Genomic DNA, 17,036 nt, shown 5'->3' with positions numbered 1-17,036 from the left:
TTATAAAACAAGCTTGTTTAAATATAAAATGAACGAACCTCGGTAAACTCTTGTACTCTGTACTATTAATAGTAATGTGAACTAAAAGGAACATTGACCCGGATTCCATCATAACTTACTGCAAAAAATATACACAGTCAGTGAATACGAAACGGAAAAAATACCGTCAACAAGTTCCGAGTTTTAGACCAGTTTTTATGGCGATGACCTGTCTTTTACCAATACTGGAGTTAGTAGTAAATATTTTTGTTTTTACCCAACTAATACGTTAATCTGGGGATGTGTTCTTGTTTTCATCACACTCGCTCGAAAAAGATCTTATTTCATGCAGGTGTACTGAAGGACAAAGGGCTATATTGTTCCCGCGGGAGTTATGGATTGTGAAAAAAAGCTATAACTCCCTACCCCTCCCTAGGGAGTTATAGCTTTTTCTTTTAATTCTGTCACTAATTCATACAAACCATGTAAGGTTACTTTTAAAATAATGACGTTTATTATTTAATATTTTTGTTTATGTTTAAAATTATTTAATTTGATTAATTTAACAGCCGTTTAAAATCTTTTTACATAATTTCCAATAGTGGCTGAATGCCGAATAGGTCTGTGCCTTCGATACCTATCCTGTCAAGAAAATACAAAATGGCGGACGAATGTTTGACATGTCACCGTATTTAAGAATTATTTCGCTAAAAATTTAGTTTTTTCTTCAAAAGTGTGATGAAAAACATTGTGTATAACTCCGGGGGTAAGAATATTGCAAACTCGGGTCTTTAATTCCTCCAGCCTGCAGCTGTCGGGAATTACCACCCTCGTATACAAACTTTCACTTACCCCCCTCGTTGCACAATGTACTATTTCATCTCTCCTATTCGGAAAGTTAACCTTTCATAGGATGATAGCCGAGTGGCAAAAATTTGCTATATTATTCAGTTAAAAGCTCTCATATTTAGCTTCCGCATTTTTAGACCAAATATTATCGAAATTAAGAGTCCTTATTCCTACAGACGAGTGTATTTTGTAAAATGCTTCCTTTTTCATTCAAGATTACGACGTAACTATTAGTATTTATTCAAAAACTGATAACGTACTTAAATAATCGTTTCCTAAACTAGGGGCTCCAACAGTTCAAATTTTCATTTTCTCTTTTAAACCTCTTTTTTAATGAGGTTTTTTGGGAGTCTTTTCCAAATTTTGCAGTGAGATGTGGCGTTTCGGTTCTCAATTTTGCTATAAACAAGAATCATTTGGTACATGAATGACTACAATTTGATTCAACATATCTCGTACGAGGGGCTGGAATGATTAACAATCGAAGATTCATTTGAAAAAACTGATAAAATACCTTCCGAGTTTTCTTCATTTTTTTGGCGAAAACAGGGTTTTATTATATTTTATTTCCGCAAATTGTACGGATATTTTGCTTTAAAAATAATATTATAGCAAACTGAAACTGTATGTTAACCTATAAAAAAAAAATCGTAACTATGGGACCTACATTGCCGTAAATTTATATTTTTTTTAAACACGTATAAATCACGCAGCAGCGACGCCCCGCTCTCAGTCCGCGCGGAGCGCGCTTAGAGGACGGACCTGTGCTCGATTGTCAGGCATTCGTTGCGATCGTAATCAGCTACGGAGTTCCGAGAAGTGCTATATACTGCGATTAGAAAATCTTAATAAAAGTTCATTTTTTACAGTATGCCTAACAGACTCGCTTATTGATGGATTTTCAGTGTTACTTTTTTTTTTTACTAAGTCGGTGGCAAACAAGCATACGGCCCGCATATGTACGCCTGCAACTCCAGAGGAGTTACATGCGCGTTGCCGACCCTAACCCCCTCCCGCCCCTCGTTGAGCTCTGGCAACCTTACTCACCGGCAGGAACACAATACTATGAGTAAGGTCTAGTGTTATTTGGCTGCGATTTTCTGATAAACGCATTTTCACTTGAAATTACGTTAGGGTTTGCATTATTATTTTTGACCCGGATGAAGTCCAAGTTCTCATGATGGAGTCAGGAGTTGGTCACTAGAACTCCTAATCTACTCATTATAATTCCATCGTGTTTGGGCTCAACAGAGTTGCCCTGATGAGCACCTTCAATCTAGATGAGGTCCAGGGTCTCATGATGGAGTCAGGAGCTGGTCACCAGAACTCCTAATCTACTCATCATAACTCCATCGTGTTTGGGTTCAATAGAGTTGCCCTGACGAGCACCATCAATCTAGATGAGGTCCAGGGTCTCATGATGGAGTCAGGAGCTGGTCACCAGAACTCCTAATCTACTCATCATAACTGCATCGTGTTTGGGCTCAATAGATTTGCCCTGATGAACACCATCGATCTAGATGAGGCCCAGGGTCTCATGATGGAGTCAGGAGTTGGTCACCAGAACTCCTAAACTACTCATCATAACCTCATCGTGTTCGGGCTCAATAGATTTGCCCTGACGAGCATCATCAATCTAGATAAAGTCCAGGGTCTCATGATGGAGTCAGGAGTTGGTCACTAGAACTCCTAATCTACTCATTATAATTCCAACGTGTTTGGGCTCAAAAGATTTGGCCTGATGAGCACCATCGATCTAGATGAGGTCCAGGGTCTCATGATGGAGTCAGGAGTTGGTCACCAGAACTCCTACTCTACTCATCATAACTCCATCGTGTTTGGGCTCAATAGAGTTGCCCTGACGAGCACCTTCAATCTAGATGAGGTCCAGGGTCTCATGATGGAGTCAGGAGCTGGTCACCAGAACTCCTAATCTACTTATCATAACTCCATCGTGTTTGGGTTCAATAGAGTTGCCCTGACGAGCACCATCAATCTAGATGAGGTCCAGGGTCTCATGATGGAGTCAGGAGCTGGTTACCAGAACTCCTAATCTACTCATCATAACTCCATCGTGTTTGGGCTCAATAGATTTGCCCTGATGAACACCATCGATCTAGATGAGGCCCAGGGTCTCATGATGGAGTCAGGAGTTGGTCACCAGAACTCCTAATCTACTCATCATAACCTCATCGTGTTCGGGCTCAATAGATTTGCCCTGACGAGCATCATCAATCTAGATAAAGTCCAGGGTCTCATGATGGAGTCAGGAGTTGGTCACTAGAACTCCTAATCTACTCATTATAATTCCAACGTGTTTGGGCTCAAAAGATTTGCCCTGACGAGCACCATCGATCTAGATGAGGTTCAGGGTCTCATGATGGAGTCAGGAGTTGGTCACCAGAACTCCTAATCTACTCATCATAACTCCATCGTGTATGGGCTCAATAGAGTTGCCCTGACGAGCACCATCAATCTAGATCAGGTCCAGGGTCTCATGATGGACTCAGGAGTTGATCACCAGAACTCCTAGTCTATTCATCATAACTCCATCGTGTTTGGGCTCAAAAGATTTGCCCTGACGAGTACCATCGATCTAGATTAAGTCGAGGGTCTCATGATGGACTCAGTAGTTGGTCACCAGAACTCCTAATCTATTCATCATAATGGTAATTTGATGGTGCTTGTCGGAGTAAATCTATTGAGCCCAAACACGATGGAGTTATGATAAATAGATTACGAGTTCTGGTGACCAACTCCTGACTCCATCATGAGACCCTGGACTTCATCTAGATCGATGGTACTCGTCAGGGCAAATCTTTTAAGCCCAAACACGATGGAAATATAATGAGTAGATTAGGAGTTCTAGTGACCAACTCCTGACTCCATCATGAGACCCTGAACATCATCTAGATTGATGGTGCTCATGAGGGCAAATCTATTGAGCTCGAATACGATGGAATTATAATGAGTAGATTAGGAGTTCTAGTGACCTACTCCTGACTCCATCATGAGACCCTGGACTTCATCTAGATTGATGGTGCTCATCAGGGTAAATCTATTGAGCCCAAACTCGATGGAGTTATGATGAGTAGATTAGGAGTTCTGGGGAGTTCTGGTGACCAACTCCTGACTCCGTCATGAGACCCTGGACCTCATCTAGATCGATGGTGTTCGTCAGGGCAAATCTTTTGAGCCCAAGCACGATGGAATTATAATGAGTAGATTAGGAGTTCTGGTGACCAACTCCTGACTCCATCATAAGAACCTGGATGGACTTCATTCGGGTCAAAAATAATAATACAAACCCTAACGTGATTTCAAATAACACTGAAACTCTATAGCACTAATGTGCGCAAACGATTAGCATCTTGACTACGCAGCATGGGTGCGTAGCCACCATGCCAATCGATACGACAACGAAACACTATCTGTCTCTCTCTCGTACTAATATGCACAAACGATTGGCATCTTGGCTGGGCAGCATGGGTGCGTAGCCAACATGCCAAACGTTTACGATACGACAAGGAAACACTATCTGTCTCTCTATCGCACTAATAGGGCTAGCCCCAAGGAACAGACGTCGGGCACTACAACAGAGTCCGAAGTAAGTGGAAGTGCACATGTTGAGGTGGTGCGGATGGACCCTGAGCCTCTAGCGTCGCCTGCTACACCGTCCAGTAACCGCAGCGTGGCACGAAATGATACCGACCATACTGAGGGCGAGGATGAACATGCCGGTGGAGTATACAGGGAAGTCCGATACGGAAAAAGGCGTTACACTTCTCTTCGTGGTACTGCCGGTCCAGATGTAACATCACTCAAGGCTGTTGAATATCGAAAATATATTCACCTTTGGAATATGATTTCGGGTGCAGATGAAGTTCAAGCCTATTTGCAAACTTTAGCTCCTGACAGCAGTTGCACGGTAGAAGAACTTAAACCAAAGGGAGAGTATAAATCCTTTAAAATTGGGGTCCCGCCTGCTATTTATGATAAGTGTCTTTCTGCCGAGGTCTGGCCTGATAATGCTAGAGTTAAGATGTGGTTATTTCGGAGACCAAACCACCCTTCTCGCTCCTAATACCAAACCCAGGGCAATTTTTAAATCAATGCTAAATGTCACTTACCAGAATGTCAGGGGCCTAAAGACGAAGCTTAAGCATTTTAGATTAAACTTGCTTTCGTTAGATTGTGACGTTGTCGCTGTGACTGAATCCTTTCTAACCGATTCGGTTGATGATGCCGAACTTTCCTGCGGTGGGTGGAGCGTAATGCGTCGTGACCGTGCCACTGGTTCGCGTGGAGGTGGCGTGATGTTTGCCGCACGCCCTGGACTCATTATGAAGAGGCGTCGAGACCTCGAGACCCCCACTGGGGAGGACCTCTGGATTTCTTTGACTTTTGCTGGTGTCGTTTGTTACCTGTGTGTGGTTTACATTCCTCCTGGTGCTACAGACGATAAGTACATGTGCTGGTTCCAAACTGTAGAACAAATGTTTGACAAGCTAAATGGTGTGGTGATCATATTCGGCGACCTAAACTTAAATCCACTTTATACGTCGCAAAGTATTCAATGTTATTACTCGTATTTTTTAGCAACGTGTGGTTTGTATGAGATGAATGAAGTGATGAATGCGTATGGCGGAAAATTAGACGTTGTGCTGGTGTCAGAGCGTATCCGTAATGTTAGTGTCTCTGAAATTGCGGGCGGTGGATTGGTACCTAATCGGGATGCATATCACCCGCCATTGGAGATATTAGTCCCTTTAAGTGTAGTTACGCTGCGACCGACTTCGGAGCGTATTAATGCTAGTAATTTGGACTCCCGGCAAGACTGGGATTTTAAAAAAGGAAACTATGAATCGTTGTATGAATTAGTGTCTGCAGAAAGTTGGCAAGGAGTTCTTCAGGCTAAAGATGTTGATACTGCAGTAGAGGTCTTTTATGGGATAATTTATAGTTTTTTTGACATATGTATACCTAGAAAGGTTCGCGCAAACAAGACTGGTAGACGCTACCCAGTATGGTACACAGCTGACCTGATTGCTGACATAGCGCGGAAAGCCAGTGTACACCGGTCCTGGAAGGCTACCAATAATTTAGATACATATAACGAGTTTGCCCAGCTTAGGAAAGATATTAAACATAGAATTGCCTCGGCGTATGATAGCTACGTGGACCAAGTTCAGAGTAAGGTGAAAAGTGACCCTCGCTCGTTCTGGCGGCATGTTAATACTCTTAAGTCCAGGGGTGGATTTGCTAATGAAGTCATGTTCGAAGGGCAACGATTTACTGGTGTCGAAGCAGCTGAAGCTTTCTCTAAGTTTTTTTCTAGCGTATTTTTGTCTGATTACCCTCGACTTGATGTAAACTCGCCTCAAAACTGTAGCCAGACCGGCTCAGCACAATGTATTAATATTAGAAACATATCTATTCAGGAGGTGATTGCTGGTATAAAGAGGCTGAAAGCTAGTAGTTCAATTGGACCTGACAATATTCCAGCGTATATAGTCAAAGGATGCTTAGACCAGCTAAAAGTTCCTATCCATTTTATGTATAATTTAGCACTCTCGACTGGAACATATCCGAAGCTGTGGAAGACAACAAGGGTTACGCCTATCCCGAAGACTAGTGACATTGCCAGTGTTGACAATTATAGACCTATAGCTGTACTGTCAACATTGGCGAAGTTGTTTGAGTCTATCGTCCATAAAATATTAGCAGTTCAGTTAAAACCCTTTTTGTCCAACTCCCAGCACGGTTTCAGAGCAAATCGCTCTGTTAATATTGACAGAAACTATCTCTGAGTATCTCGACAGGGGTAATCAGGTGGATGTCGTGTATTTCGATTTTAAGAAGGCTTTCGATCGCGTAGACAATAACGTGTTGATGAGCAAGCTGAATGCTTTGGGCTTCTCGCCAAAGTTATTGGTTTTTTTCGCCAGTTATCTACGCGATCGACAGCAGTACGTTCAACATGGGTGTTTTATTTCAGCTCCGTACCATACCAGATCCGGCGTAAGTCAGGGCTCGATACTGGGTCCCTTCTTATTTGGGATAATGATTAACGACTTGGAATCGGTCGTCAAGTATGCAAAATGTTTACTATATGCCGACGACCTGAAACTTATTTATGATGTTAAGAGTAGCGTAGACTGTGCCTCCTTACAAGACGATATTGCTTCGGTGGTCAACTGGAGTATTGCAAACAAGCTTCTTTTTAACACAGCGAAGTGTTGTGTATGTACATATAGTCGTTCCTCTACCCCTCTTCTTGCTCAGTACACACTGGGGACCGAAACTATTGATAGAGTTTTCTCTGTCAAAGATCTTGGAGTGGTTTTTGATGAGCGCCTCACTTTTCACGAGCATATGCAGACACTCGCCAAAGATTGTTTTCGAAAACTAGGGTTCGTGATCCGCAATGTCAAGGATTTTCGTGACACTGGGGCTATTGCGATGGTTTTCAACGCCTTAGTGAGGAGCAAGCTTGAGGCCTCATCTATTATATGGAATCCGTACGAGTCTTCATACGCCTTACTTCTGGAGAGAATCCAAAAGGCCTTTTTGAGATTTCTGTACAAAAAAAGGTATGGGTACTTCCCATTCTTGTACCCAACAAAATTCTTATTAGGCTGCCTTGGATATAATTCTCTAGAGGTGAGGCGCAACAACATCTTGCTGACTACAGCTTGTCGCATATTGCGCGGTGACTCGGACTGCCCGGAACTGGTAGATCGAGTCTTGAGGTTGTACGTCCCGGATATTCCTCGAGTCTTCTTGAGGCCGCGAACGCGTCCACTGTTGGCCGTACCGGTGGCGCGCACAGTATCGCGCAGGAACTCGCCACTCCTCCGCGCGTTATCGCTGCTCAATGCACTCTTGACATCAGCACCAGAGTGTGACTTGTTTGCGGGGAGATGGGCGAATGTGTGCCAGGCGTGTCTGAGGTTCTGTGAGATGATGGATGATAGGCTTTCCAGCACTTGCATGTGATTTTTAATGAATATCTGTTTTTTATTTTATATATGTTTTGTATTTGTATAGTCTAATTATTCGGTGTATTGGCATATGCTGTAATGCCGTGTAAATATTTGAAAAAAAAAAATAAAAAAAAAAAAAAAATTGAGCCCAAACACGATGGAGTTATGATGAGTAGATTAGGAATTATGGTGACCAACTCCTGACTCCATCATGAGACCCTGGACTTCATCTAGATCGATGGTACTCGTCAGGGCAAATCTTTTGAGCCCAAACACGATGGAATTATAATGAGTAGATTAGGAGTTCTGGTGACCAACTCCTGACTCCATCATGAGACCCTGGACTTCATTTAGATCGATGGTACTCGTCAGGGCAAATCTATTGAGCTCGAATACGATGGAATTATAATGAGTAGATTAGGAGTTCTAGTGACCTACTCCTGACTCCATCATGAGACCCTGGACTTCATCTAGATTGATGGTGCTCATCAGGGTAAATCTATTGAGCCCAAACTCGATGGAGTTATGATGAGTAGATTAGGAGTTCTGGGGAGTTCTGGTGACCAACTCCTGACTCCGTCATGAGACCCTGGACCTCATCTAGATCGATGGTGTTCGTCAGGGCAAATCTTTTGAGCCCAAGCACGATGGAATTATAATGAGTAGATTAGGAGTTCTGGTGACCAACTCCTGACTCCATCATAAGAACCTGGATGGACTTCATTCGGGTCAAAAATAATAATACAAACCCTAACGTGATTTCAAATAACACTGAAACTCTATAGCACTAATGTGCGCAAACGATTAGCATCTTGACTACGCAGCATGGGTGCGTAGCCACCATGCCAATCGATACGACAACGAAACACTATCTGTCTCTCTCTCGTACTAATATGCACAAACGATTGGCATCTTGGCTGGGCAGCATGGGTGCGTAGCCAACATGCCAAACGTTTACGATACGACAAGGAAACACTATCTGTCTCTCTATCGCACTAATATGCGCAATCGATTGGCTTCTTGGCTAGGTATCATAGGTGCGTAGCCAACATGCCAATCGTTTACGATACGACAACGAAACACTACTCTCTCTCTATCGCACTAATATACGCAAACGATTGGTATTTTGGCTAGGCACTAAGCAAGTGTGTGGCCAACATGCCAATCGTTTACGATACGACAACGAAACACTATCTGTCTCTCTATCGCACTAATATACTTTATTTATACCTGCAGTCATTTAGTAACTTCTTCATTTTCCATTGGTGTGAAAGAGACAGAATAAAGAGCAAGGGTTATAGTACACTCTGTAGTCTGTACACTTAGTAGTAGTGTACATAAAAAAAAAAAACTACTGTGCATATACAATAAAATAAAGAGTGCCCATATGATATCATATGACACTAAAATTAATGTTGCTTGAAATTATATTGAAAACTATCAAGATTATTCTAGTCTGCATTGAAACGCGCGTCGCGTTGCCGGCGCTCGCGTACCGAGCGCCAACGCCATCTATCGAGCGTTATTTCGTGAAATCGGAGAACGCTCCAAGGATTAAGGGCTCTTAATGTGAATTGCATTGCATTCAAAACTTATACCACTTAAATAAATAAATAAATAAATATTATAGGACATTATTACACAAATTGACTAAGTCCCACAGTAAGCTCAATAAGGCTTGTGTTGAGGGTACTTAGACAACGATATATATAATATATAGATATTTATAAATACGTAAATACATAGAAAACACCCATGACTCAGGAACAAATATCCATGCTCATCACACGAATAAATGCCCTTACCAGGATTTGAACCCGGGACCATCAGCTTCGTAGGCAGGGTCACTACCCACTAGGCCAAACCGGTCGTCAAACCACTTGTATTTAATGTTTAAATATTTGAAATTAACATTTATTAATAAATCAATATAAATGATGATGGATGTTTAAAATATTATCATTACATTAATTCATTCAGTTTCACTTTTTTAAGGCGCGTATACATCAAGACCGTTTCAGACACATCCCAATTTAAGATCAGATTGTTTGTTTGTTTGTTTAAACTATATTGCACACATTTACAAAAAAAAAAGAGTACAAATGGCGGACTTAACGCTCTGAGGCATTCTCTACCAGTCAACCATTGGGCTAAACAGAAATAGTTAGTTTGGTGCAGGATTGTAAAGAGTTGATATGGAAATAGACACAAGTCGAGACTACTATGATACCTACATATATACATATTCAATATATATAAATAGACATACATATATATAATAATTATGTACCTATTAGTGTGAGGTATCACGCAGACATTTAGTCACGAATGTTTTTAAATAAGCGCTTACGCAACTTGCTTTTGAATGTAAGCTTGCTCTGAGCTTGTCTGATAGGCAGAGGGAGAGCAATCCACAGACGTATTGCTTGGCAAGTGAATGAGTTGGACAAGAATCCAGTCCGACGAGGGAGGACAGCCAGCTTCAGAGTTCGAGAAGCACGAAGAACATAACCAGGACGGGCTGTTATAAACTCAAAATTAGACCTGAGATAACTGGGTGCAGCTGGGTCAAATAAAATTGAATACAGAGCACATAAAATTCGCAATGACCTGCGTTCACGAATTGGGAGCCATTGGAGTTTACGGCGAAAAGCAGAGACATGGTCATATTTGCGGAGGTTAAAAACGAATCTGATGCAATTGTTGAGGAGACGATCAATTTTGGAAAGCGAGGCCTGTGTAATGTTAGTGCAACACACATCAGCGTAGTCAATGATTGGTAATATTAGGGACTGAACAAGTAAAATTTTAGTGCTTGCCGGTAAAACGGTTTTATGCCTGTAAAGCGCCCGCAACGTATTGGTCACCCTGCGACTAACGTCAGACACATATTGCTCCCATGTCAAACCACTGTCGATAATTAAGCCCAGATTTTTAACATGCGCTGACAGAGGTATAACGGTGCTTTCGAATAGGATAGGCGCAACGAGAGAAAGAACAGTTGACGAAAGTAAGCGGGGGCTTCCCAAAACAATACCTTGGCATTTCGTGGGGTTAACGGCGATTCCAAATTCACGGGACGAAACAGCGATGCGGTTAAGATCGTCGTTCATTTTAGCGACTGCACATCCGATGTCTTTGGTATTTGCTTGCGTATAAAGTTGCTAGTCATCAGCATACAAATGGTAAGAGCAGCTAAGATTATTAGTAATCAAATTTATAAATATAGAGAAGAGAAGATTGTCTATGGTTCAATTCATTTCTACATTTCTTGTGTTTGACTTTCCTCGTAGTCTAAATGAAAAGTATAGTGTTTAACTCGGGTAAAAGTAACCATCTCACCCTCGGGTGATATGGATATGGTCCTTTTTCCACCCTTGGTTAACAATCTACAGTTTTATGCATGTTGCACCCTACAAAGCTAGGGTAAAACTATTAAAATGTTGATGAATGAAGTGTGCTTTTACAGTGACAGAAGGTATATTTTTAATGGGTTCTATACAAAGAATAAAATTCATTGGGATACAGCCTTTAACTTTTTATTCTTTTAATCCTCGATAACATGGTCGTAAAGAGGTTACTCATTATACACTGTTAACAATCCACTTCTTGAAATCTACCGAACAAGATTTGTTGAAACTCGCACATCAATAAACTTTCTTGTATAACATGTCTTGTTTTACGCTCTCATTATACATTATTATTCGAAATAGCAGCGACCCGGTTTCTTGCTGTGAGATTGATCATAGACAACAGGTACAGCAGCCGAAAGGTAGTTACTCGTTTAGCGCCACCCGGGGGACACGTTAAAGTTTCACTAATACTGTAAGCGACCTTGACAAATATCTAGCCATACGATTAAATAAATAAAATACATTATTATTTCCCGCCAGGTTCTATAACAACTACTCGTCGTTCGTGCACGGCGGGCTGGACGCGCCGCACCGGGAGACCCTCCCCGTGGTCGGCCAGAAGCAGATCCACAACCGCATCCAGCAGCTCAACTTCCGCGACTGCCATGCCAAGATCAGCCAGGTAACCACTACAACTGTGTCCAGATCTGGTCCGCACCAGAAGACCCTCCCCAAAATGTACAGCTTGCAATCCTCCCTTGAAGTACAGGGGTTTTAAAGACTCAGCTTTTATATCCTTTAACAAAAAAAGAACCTAATTTACAAAAGAATCCAACATGTAACTTTTCTGGATTTGCAAGCGTACATAAGCTACGGAGACTGCTTACCACACAAACAAACGTGGCATAAACAAAAAAACTTTTCGAATGCTCAAGTTACTAAATATTTAAATAATAATCAAATCACTAGGCGTATGTGTGCCTATAGTATTTGCAGGGTTCGCTGGATTGCTGTAGGATCCTAAGATCTTGACGTGATGAAAATTAACTGAAGCTGTGAAGTGAAATTCTATTTAAATCGGTCCTGTCTTTGAGAAATAATGAGACACAGATAATGGAATAATGTACCTGGGTGAATCAACTTTTTTTGTTTTGTTATCCTGTCCCGTTGTCCAAGGGACAACAGTGGCACAGTTTGTTTGAAGAGACGTTGTATGCCGTTCTATTAACATGCTTAGTACCCGGCCCATTATGTACATAGGTTATAACGACCACAAAAACGCAAGTTTGATACATTTAAGTACCATAAAATCAGTATTTCAATGAACTTTTGTCCCCTGGGCAACTAATCGTAACCATGGCAACGAGTGACGCTAAAAAGTTGATTCTCCCACCTAAGTTTTTTATAACTTTTTTTGTTATTGGCAGGTGGACTCGCAGGCGACGCTCGGCAACGGCGTGGTGGTGCAGGTGACGGGCGAGTTATCCAACGGCGGCGCCCCCATGCGGCGCTTCACGCAGACCTTCGTGCTGGCGGCCCAGTCGCCCAAGAAGTACTACGTGCACAACGACATCTTCCGCTACCAGGTGAGTGCATCATCACTATGCAACTTACAATCATAAAATGTTTAGAAATATTGTGTCCGCTTTGTTTTTTTTTTACTTAAATATGTTCTTTCGGAGCTAATTAGTTTAATTTTTGTTTTGTTTAATTAGGCGAGGAGTTTGTAAACACGACAAAAAGAAATATGAAGTAAGGTTTCGACATGAGTCTTCAAATAAAGTGTTTGTTGTGTTCAGGACCTGGTGCCCGAGGACGAGGAGCCCGGCTCGCCCGCGGAGCCGGCGGGCTACTTCCCGCCGCCGCCCTTCCCGCCCGCCTTCCCCGCGCCGCCCGCCCTCGACGAGCCCACGCTCAACGGCCACCAGCCCGAGCGTCTCCACGGTCAGTACACACGAGGGGCCCGAGGGGTGCTCCCCGCGCCGCCCGGTTTAGACGAGCCCACGCTCAACGGTAATTAATGTCCGTTACTTCAAAGACCAAAGGGATCGCTTTTGAGAATAATTTAATTTCCCTCGTTCAAAGTTCATTCATTTTTCTAGCGACAAAACAGGCCGACCACGTATTCATACTCTTAGCAGCATGAATAACGTAAAAGTTCGTAGCAGCATGAATAACGTAAAAGTTCGTAGCAGCATGAATAACGAAAAAGTTCGTAGCAGCATGAATAACGAAAAAGTTCGTAGCAGCATGAATAACGAAAAAGTTCGTAGCAGCATGAATAACGTAAAAGTTCGTAGCAGCATGAATAACGTAAAAGTTCGTAGCAGCATGAATAACGAAAAAGTTCGTAGCAGCATGAATAACGTAAAAGTTCGTAGCAGCATGAATAACGAAAAAGTTCGTAGCAGCATGAATAACGAAAAAGTTCGTAGCAGCATGAATAACGTAAAAGTTCGTAGCAGCATGAATAACGTAAAAGTTCGTAGCAGCATGAATAACGAAAAAGTTCGTAGCAGCATGAATAACGAAAAAGTTCGTAGCAGCATGAATAACGAAAAAGTTCGTAACAGCATGAATAACGTAAAAGTTCGTAGCAGCATGAATAACGTGAAAGTATAATTTCAGCGGCGGCCCCCGCAGCCCCCCTGGCGCCGGCCGAGCCGGAGCCCGAGCCGGCGGCGGTGCTGGCGGCGGCGCCCGCGCCCGCGCCCGCGCCCGCTCCCGCTCCCGCGCCCGCTGCCGCGCCCGAGCCCGCGCCGGAGCCCGAGCCGCCGCGCGAGCCCACGCCGCCGCCCGTGCAGCAGCCCCAGCCCGGTACCTCACACATTCATTACTCATTACTCACCATTGGCCTTACCATCTATAATATAGTGAATTAAGCGGCGTCCATAACAGTGCGGCACTTACGTAAATGACTAACATATAGCTGGCAGGAGAATGTCATGCCCGGTGACGAAGAGCGCGCCGGTGTATCAATTATCGTCTAGTGTGAAGAAAAAACATCGCCTAGGTTAAAAAGCATGCTCCAGCGTGTGAACCTCCTCCCTTACCCATTCATAACTACTTATTAATTTACTCCGTTGGCTCACACCGTTTCACAAAATGAAATTATGCGAAAAATTGGTTGCGAAATGACATTCGAAAAATAATATTCGGCTATGATTTGGAGAACCTGTTTGCAGATGTTTCGTTTGATTTCATAGTTTACAGTGAGCTTGCCACTCTGCATTGGCGTGCATGTGGATATAATGGGGTTGGCAACTGTCGAAAAGTGTTCATAGGTAATAGCAGCATAGAACTGTCAGTGTTTTTATGAGATAAAGGGCTAGCATCCGGACCATTAAATTCAAAAAGGAAACTAGTATGTAGCACTATTTGCAGGATTGACAGTAAAAACCTTTATGCAGGCGCCATCTGTGCTAAAACTAAATACTTCGACCGGCCAACCTAAATAAAACGGGAAGTCGAAACAAGTAGTCCATGCGCCAACTGGTCAAATTTTAGAAAATTGTATAATTGGGGTACTAAATTTCCTTTTCACAACAATTAGATAGGCAATATTATGATAAAAAAATAGCTTTAAATGAGAGAGTAGTGTGTTAAATTTGGTTAATTTGATGTATAACCATAGCTGGGCACAAGTCCATTAATCAGTTACTCGTTAATTAACGAAGTTAAGTTTTCGAGTAACGGATTAAATTTTAAGTTAACTTTAAAAACCGATTTTATGTTTACGGTTTCGAGTTAACGATTAACTTTAACTTCCGCTAAAACCTTTGAAAAGTAACGTTTAACGAAGTTAACTTTTTATTTAACGGATTAACGATTAACAAAGTTAACCTTTTGATTAACGGTGCCTAGCTATGCGTGTATGGGTCAGACGGCTGGAAATACATGGACAATGAATTTGGTTACAATCTCGTTGAAATGTACGGTACAACTTCTAATAGAACCTTTTTGTTATGTGCTCAGTTATTTAGTCAACGGTGAATTTATGTTTCCATGAATTTCCAGTCATCAGACCCATACTTGCTATATATCAAATAAAATAAAATTTAATATACTGCGCCGTCTTATTTAAAGCTATTTTGTAATGTACAAGATATTTTGTAAAAGCTTGATAAAAAAAAGGATCACAAAACAATTTAAAATTTCCATTATTTCTTTAATTACCAATTAACGGTTGACTGTACCTATACAACACTTATAACATAATGTTAAGCATACATGCTTTAGTTTAAAAAACAAGTAAACGAAATCGGATAAATATTTTTCGAGTCATGGTTGATTTTTTAAAACTCATTATTCGCCATCTTGGATTGGCGGCCATTTTGTTAGCTACCATTTTGAGATGGCAACCATTGTTTTTTAACATCATAATAAGCCTATATAACTGCTGTGAAAAGGAAATTTGGTACCCCAAAATTGTACCGAAATTTCGCCTGGCCCATGGACTAAAGGTGTCGGGAGTTTCTAAAGTAGATTTTTGCACAGTGGTCCCGCCGGAGCCGAAGACGTACGCCAACCTGCTGAAGTCGTCCGCGCCGGTGTCGGCGGCGCCCGCGCCCGCCCCCGCCTCCGCCCCCGCCCCCGCGCCCGCCGCCGCGCCCGCCCCGCAGGAGCCGCGCCCGCGCGTGCCCCGCCCGCCCAGAGACTCGCAGCCCAATGGTACAGTATCGCACACAGCCGTCAGTAACGCACTTAGTCATAAAATCTAGGAGCACCCCACTATCCTCGTGGTCTTGTCTGTCCTACCCCTAGAGTGCATGTAAAAAGTCGGGGAAGCTGACCTCGCCCGCCGTAAAAAATCCAATTGAGGGGGGATTTAATTCTTCTGGGGTCAGAGGTGTAGGGTTAGAGCCGGTGTAGCTTTATTTGACGTTCATAAGTGTGCGATAGGCAGACACTCATATTGGCACGTCAGTGCATATTGAGTGATCAGCACATTTAATATAGATCTTGCGCCTCCACTCGATAAGGGCCCTCTTCTGTCACGTAATATAATTATATATAATGATAGAATAGTAAGTATTTGGGAGATTTAAGTGTACAAGCTGGGAGACAATACATCTGTTAACCTGTATATGGTGGTTGTCACTATCGGAATTGTTATATTGGGGATTTTGTGATTCGGTTTTTTAAAAAATCGTCTTTTTTGCTATTTGGACATATATTCTTTCATGATTTTCGTCGTTCGTAATTATGACAGTCGGAATCGTATAATAATCGGATTAATCAAATTCGATGTTTTAAAATACCTCATAAAATATTTCGGAATTATGTAGTGTATTCTCATGGATGAACGTGACTGAAATATCTAGCTGAAGAAACAGTATTTAAGTGACAGATTAGCATACCTAACTATAGCTTGGCGTAGTTTTAGCTGCCCAAGCGATAAGTCAAGATTGCTTGCTTGTTTATTAATTTAATTGTAAAAATGTAAAATTATAATATTTTAGTATTTCCTCTTCTTATACGCTTTAAGTATCAATTGTATAAACTCAATTGAGTCTGGGTTACCTACGAGACAGGCTGAGCCTCGTGTAGGAGCCAGAGCAAACTGACTAGTATATTTCCTAGCATAAAAAAATACGCATGTCAAAGTGTTTAGTGAATGACATGGTTGGTTGCAATGTAAACGACAGTGCAACATGATGCTGTGAATTTGCAATATGTTAACACGGACGTAAAGATTTTGACGTTTGTGTACCGTTAGGAGAATCATTTTAATAGCTTTATTAAATATTATAATATGCTGTGTAGATATAATAATTGATCTTTGATTACATATTTTTCTTTAGAACAATGCACTAATTTCTTGTACGATCTTGATGGTTTTTTTTTATATTGAAAAACCACTTTTGAA

At 41.9% G+C, this 17,036-nt stretch overlaps 1 protein-coding gene across 3 annotated transcripts in view; it reads left to right on the top strand.

Annotated features, from left to right (window-relative positions):
• LOC133515718 (ras GTPase-activating protein-binding protein 1) overlaps window positions 1-17,036 on the top strand; it is a 32,186-nt gene that overhangs the window by 7,045 nt on the left and 8,105 nt on the right. For all 3 annotated transcript variants that reach the window (XM_061848273.1, XM_061848274.1, XM_061848272.1), the window contains exons 3-7: window positions 11,708-11,849; window positions 12,595-12,753; window positions 12,967-13,111; window positions 13,796-13,984; window positions 15,665-15,838. In XM_061848273.1, coding sequence (XP_061704257.1) covers window positions 11,708-11,849; window positions 12,595-12,753; window positions 12,967-13,111; window positions 13,796-13,984; window positions 15,665-15,838 — 809 coding nt within the window. The remainder of the gene's footprint in view (window positions 1-11,707; window positions 11,850-12,594; window positions 12,754-12,966; window positions 13,112-13,795; window positions 13,985-15,664; window positions 15,839-17,036) is intronic.

Source organism: Cydia pomonella, chromosome 3 (assembly GCF_033807575.1).
Source record: "Cydia pomonella isolate Wapato2018A chromosome 3, ilCydPomo1, whole genome shotgun sequence".
Classification (NCBI taxonomy): Eukaryota; Metazoa; Arthropoda; class Insecta; order Lepidoptera; family Tortricidae; genus Cydia; species Cydia pomonella.
The sequence above is the reverse complement of the archived record's forward strand: the minus strand, read 5'-3'. Positions and strand labels throughout refer to the sequence as shown.